General features: G+C 40.6%; 1 protein-coding gene across 11 annotated transcripts in view; it reads right to left on the bottom strand.

The window, feature by feature from the left end:
* Positions 1–1,770: 1,770 nt before the first annotated feature.
* The window catches only part of MAGI2 (membrane associated guanylate kinase, WW and PDZ domain containing 2), a 763,702-nt gene continuing 759,472 nt past the window's right edge, over positions 1,771–6,000 (bottom strand). For 8 of the 11 annotated variants that reach the window (XM_049814030.1, XM_049814031.1, XM_049814020.1 and 5 more), the window contains one exon: positions 1,771–4,769. In XM_049814030.1, the coding sequence (XP_049669987.1) occupies positions 3,970–4,769 (800 nt within the window). In that variant the 3' untranslated portion in view covers positions 1,771–3,969. The remainder of the gene's footprint in view (positions 4,770–6,000) is intronic. The other 3 variants (XM_049814027.1, XM_049814029.1, XM_049814028.1) reach the window with 2 other exon arrangements.

Raw genomic sequence — 6,000 nt, 5'->3', positions numbered from 1 at the left:
TCATATTCAGCAAAGATGGCGCAAACCAGACTGAAGCTGATCTTCGATGGAGATGAGAAATTCTTGGCAATGGTGGTTGGCCGCACGTTCAGATGGGAGATGAAAAATATCAGGGAAGAAATGGGGCTGTGCTTGAACTTCTGCAACAGTTCCTAGCAGACAGCTCTCCACACCGGTGCCAAATGGTTGGCAGACCTACCAGTGAGGCCACGGAACAGGTAGATACATGGGCGACAAATGTCCCTCCTGTTTAGGGGAGGGTAGTGTAGTGCAACCAGTGCAGCCCGTGCTCTGTTGTACCTAAATGAAGAGCGCTGTCAGTCCAGCAACTTTCTGGAAGGAAACATGGCATCTTTGGTGACACGTTGTGGGAGTTGTTAAATTTTCTGGCTTTTTTATTAAACTTGTTTGAAGATCTGCTCTTCCAGCAGGGTCTGCAGTTTGTGTGGACTTCCTAAAGCTACTGAGCAGAGGAATCCTTGGAGAGACAGCGAGCCCCAGAGGCAACATTTGCCAAGGATTAAGAAAAGGACTGCACCGACATCTGCCTGCAAGGTTTTACCAAAACTCCTCCCCAAATGTGCATTGCTGATCACATGCAGGCAATGCTGATGCATTGGAGTTTGGAGTAGAGAATCTGCGTCAAAATAAACATCCAGTTTGCTGTGTTATTGCATAGGTATGAACAAGTAGAAAAAAGGGGTTCATAACAATGGCAATGCAATGCAAATGCTGTACTACTATGTTTAAAAGAGAAAGGACATGTTATTACCAGAAAAAGACTGGGTGAGGCTATATGGCTTCAGCATGCTTCTCTGTGATACCTCTGGGTATGAATCAGGCCCATACTCAGCTTTCCAGTCATGAAAATGGTGGCTATATAAAGAGCAGCAAATACTTTTTGAGTTTTAAAGATGCTTCAAATTTGTTATGTGTTTGTTGTAATGAAAAATGATGTTATTATTTCAGCTGGTTGAAATTTTTTGCGTGGAACATTAATCTTCTGAAAAATGAGGCTCTGCAGAAACTGACTCAGAGTGTATGAAGGCAAATGATTATTTTTTTAAGAAAATTATATTTTAAGGAAAAAGGAAATATTTATTTTTAAAAATGTCATTTTTTTTTGAAAAATATCAGTAGTTTTCCAGCCAGCACATCTTACAGTGCCTACAGTCTGTAAACTGGTGATTTATTTTGCCTAACTGAAGGTAAGGAGCATTTTTCTGTTCTCTTCAGTGAGGGATGGATTAGGCCCCAGAAGAGACTGTCTGGTTACCATTATTTTTACACCCTTATAATGTTTTCTGAGACGTTGTTTCTGTAAAGTAAACTGGAAATCAAATTATGTCCCCTTCACTCAGATTGTAAAAAAACCTTTCTAGGGGTAGAGCTGCCAGATGATTTTGTACATATGGTATATGCTTAGAAGTTGGCTCTCAGTACTGGGAGTCTGGCCACCCCGGTCCTGTGTCTCCTGGGACTGGAAGGAGAATAAGAGTTCAGGCTTTACCAAGGGAGAGATTTCTCTGCATCTGTGTAGCCTCATACACCTTAACTTGCCTACATGGAATTTGTCTGGTCACCGACATGTATATTCATAAATTGTACCCCTCTTTGGAGTAAGAAATCAAAATGGAGCATTCCCTTTTTTATTTAATTAATTCTATTCATATGCATGTAAAGGATTGTTTCTTGGTGTAACACTGAAGCCTGTCACTCAAAATTAACACAGACTATGTACAATCGAAAAAAAAAAAGATTTTTGGATATATATTTTATTTGACAGTGGTTTAGAATATCATACAGTAAACAAGATTTCTGTAAAAGTTAATTTATCCATAGTGGTGCGTTTCATAAAAATAGTTGCTCACTTACAGCCTTTCTGTGACTATTAATACATGGAATTATATTTATAGAGATAGAGCTGTACAGGGTAAATTCACAGCTAACACTACACAGAAATATTATTTGGAATGGGGTTTAGATGATGTGCTGTCTTCACAGGTTATCGATTACAGCCGCATAAAGCAATTACTGCACAAGGAGTAGCTGTGAACTGTGCAAATTAGAGTTTATGCAAGCATAATCTCAACTGTTTTTCAGATTTCATTGTTTGCTTTCTTTATACATAAAAATAAGATACTGGGACGTGCATCTACACTACAGAAGCATTGTCCAAAATCAGATTCAATAAATTAATGGCAAATTATATTGGATTCTAGTTCAGGGGATAAAGATTTTTATTTTTTTTTCATTAAATAAGAGTTTTATAAACAGCTACATGGACTTGTGCTTTTTCAGAAATTATAAATGGATTTCTCTCTCTAAAAAAAAATTGTTTGAAAGCTGCAAAATCCTTGACTTGAGGCTTTTCAAATAATTGGACAGGAAGAAACATGCCTATAAATTTCTCAGTCCAGTGCAATGTTTGAGACATACAGTAATGTGCTAATTTCTTGGAACAAAGCCAATCTCAATCTAATTTTTCAGCAGAGCATGTGAGGAACTAAGATTGCTAGAGAACATTAGTTTTTAAATATGAATTTTTGACAGTACTTAGTTTTATGATTATTTTTTTTTGATTACCAATGTATTATTGCCCAGGATTTTCCTTTAATTTTGACAGACAAATAAGCATATGCGCACTTACATAGACACAAACGCATCTTTTTGAAACAAGATAATGACTGATTGACTGAACTCGGAGTTATTTCCTGTGAAGGCAGACTGGAATGTTTACCTGGCACTTAAGGCTTGAAATTCAAAACAGACAAGCAAGAAAGATAAAACCAAAAAAAAGACAAAAAAAAAAAAAAAAAAAAAAAAAAAGGAGGTAGGGAAGAAATGATAAAATGGAAACCATTTAAAAAATGGAGATATATCGAATTTACTGAATGAGGACACTGACAACTGTATTTCAGAAACCAGTCTAATTACTGTTAACGTGTGCCTTAGAGGCACCTGCTCTGCCAAACTGAGGGGATGAAAGGTGAGTGTCCTAACTAAATGTAGATGGGTATGAAACATAGCACTGTTGGTAAGTGAAGCTCTCGTTTTCTGCAGGAGGGAAAGGCCTTTCCTTAAGGAAACTGCAGCTTTTTCTCTGTAGCACTCTTCCTTTCATTGCAAGGGCCTTGCAGGTGTCTGGGTTTTGAGCCTGACCAATTGGTTTGTGTGCTACCTCGCAGGATTTGGGGAACCTGTAATAAATCGCTTTCGAGAATAATTTGCAAATACAACTCCACCCTAACTCCTTTCCAATGTACAGAAACATGGTTTGTTCACAAAAATGGCAGTAGAAATGGCATCACAGAAACTAATCCACTGGATTCCCCACTCCTCCCATAGCGCCCAGTGAACTATGCTACAGGGTATCATGTGGACTATCCCAAAGCATTAACAGTGGAGACGTGTCATGAGTGTACAGTTCCGAACGATGCTTCAAAGAAACCCTTTAACCCCTGTCTAGATATGTCGAGAACAATTTATTTACAACATTTTAGCTCCATGAAAAGATCCTCTCTCGGTTTCAGCTTGCTCCGTGCAGTTTTATTTAAGGCGATGTTCCAGTTTGTGATTGCTCTAACTTGTTCCAGTTTCTTGATATAAAGTTTGAATGAAATCCAAGTCCTTCATGCAGTGGGAAAAAAAATGCTAAAGCTACACTGCACTATCCTTCTCTGATGTACTGTCCTTCATATTGTTTTGGTTTCTTCCATAGCTGCCAAAGTCCCTAAAATGGAATCGGGACTTCAGGGTCGATTTTAAATCTCCGTGTTGACTATATGCTTTTGAACTTATTAGATACTGTGCACATTGTCATGGAATTACACACTAATGTTTTCATTCCTCAATGCTTTGTGTATATGTGTGATAGTTAAAATAAATTAAAACAAACCAATGTGAGACAAAAACTAAGAAGAATGTTCTGTGTCAGTCTGAGACAGTTAGAGGGCAACAGTCCCTTGCTTATCTGCTCATGGCAGAAGTACCAGACTTCAGGACGCTAGGTAGCTTATCCGAGCCAGGGATTTTCCACGGCCCTGGGGAGACCGTTGCCTTTCGAACTGTGGTGTTGGTGCTGCGAGTGCTAATGGAGTGGAGATGTCCCTTCCTGGGGAACTCGCCGGGTTTCCCATCAGGGTCCCTCTGGCTGTGGTCCATATCACTTCCAGGCGAGCTGCAGCGGTTGCTACTGTATGTCTTGGCAGCACCTGTATCGAGCTTGACATGGTCGGATGCTGCAGCTGACTTCTTCTCGCTGCTATTCGCGGATTTGTGATCTTCTTTTTTGCTAAGAGATCCTCCTCTCTTGCTTTCTGGCTTCCTCAGCCTCCCAAACTGTTCATCACTGGTTCCAGCACACACGTGCTCTCTCGCGCCAGCCTCGATCATAACGCTGTGTCCCACCGCTTTGCTTTCTGAGGTGGGCCTGCCACCATCAGTGGTCTTATTTTTGCCTTCTGAATATCCTTTCCAAGAAGCCTCTTCATGCTTTGACCTGTCTACCTTTTTAGGACTTGCTGACCTTTCTCTTTGTTCTCCTAACCTTTTCTTTTTGTGACCGTTCACCGAAAGCTCCTTTGGTTTCCTTACATCATGTTCCCTCTTGATATCCCATGTTGGCTCTGGGCTTATCTGGTGAGAAGGGTCAGAGGGTGGGGCTATGTGTGATGAAGATAATGGTGAGATTATGTCATCGAGGGAAAGAGCTACTTCCGGCAGACCTGGGGAGGTGGCAGAGGGAGCACTCCAGGAGTTTGGTTCGTCTGTTGTAACAACAAAGAAAAGGGAGTTAAGGGCGTATTCAGCAACACAGGGCGTGTATTGCATAGGCATATGTATTCTGAGCAACATCGACGCCCAAACCAAATTCCGGACTGAAACTCCTCTGTCTTAGGTGAGGCAAAACTCCCAGAGGAGTCAATGGGGAGTTAAAAAAAATAACCTTCTCCCTCCCCACCCCTGCATCCCCCACCCCACCCCACCCCCCCACCCCCCCACCCCCCCCCCCCGCTGCCAAATAAGAAGAGTTCAGGCGAAGCAAGAACCACAGGGTTGGTAACTGCGAATGTTGGAAACCTCGGTCTTTTTTCATACAGATTCTTCTTTCCTCTGCCTACGTTAAATTATTCTTAAAATAATAAAGGCACGTGCTCATGAAATCAAATTGCCTCTTTTGTAGCCGTATAATGGATTTCTTAGCTGGGCAATATCAGGGCTGTCTCTGAGGACAAATGAGAAGGACTTTCTGCCATCTATTAAACATGTCCCTACAAGCATATAATAATTGACAAGAATTTGTAGCTCAGATAAGGTCATCATTGAATTCTGTCTCATATTTTTTCTAAACAGATATAATATTGCAGTGTTTATGGCCCCACAATTCTTACAGCGTACTTACAAAGCTCTGCCTTTATATCACAGTGTCAGCCACTGAGTCTCTTGGCTGTGCATTTTGAATTTCTCCTGGTTACTTAGCCTCAACACAATATGGTTGGACTGTGCAGATCCTGTTTAATTTAGCTAAATAGACATCTCCTTTGCTGAATCATGATGATTTGCCTAAACCATTGGTACAAAACATAATATTCTGAGATGTCTTTCTCTTGCATACATGATCCTCATTTCTTTTGATTAACATTCCAGCAGACAACAAATCCGTCATGACTAATGACAGTACGACTATTCTTACCCGTCTACACAGAGGTTAGAGAAATCACTGAACTTGGCTAATGTCATTCCCTATTTAGCACCATTGCTGGTTCTGAATGGTATGAGCAATAATCTGTCAGAGATGAAGGACTACCTCAGGAATCCATGGAAACGAGGTGGAACTTGTGGCAAGAGCTGCATATTTCATGGGGGAGAAAATGTAACCTTCTAGCTAAAAAACAAGCATGGACTTCTGCAGGTCAGGACTAGTATCTCTCACTGATATCAACTGTCCTTTAAAAGATACATTTATTTTTCTCAGTGCTAGGGCTGCTTTCAAATTAT

Source organism: Accipiter gentilis, chromosome 11, assembly GCF_929443795.1.
Source record: "Accipiter gentilis chromosome 11, bAccGen1.1, whole genome shotgun sequence".
Lineage (NCBI taxonomy): Eukaryota > Metazoa > Chordata > Aves > Accipitriformes > Accipitridae > Astur > Astur gentilis.
The sequence above is the reverse complement of the archived record's forward strand: the minus strand, read 5'-3'. Positions and strand labels throughout refer to the sequence as shown.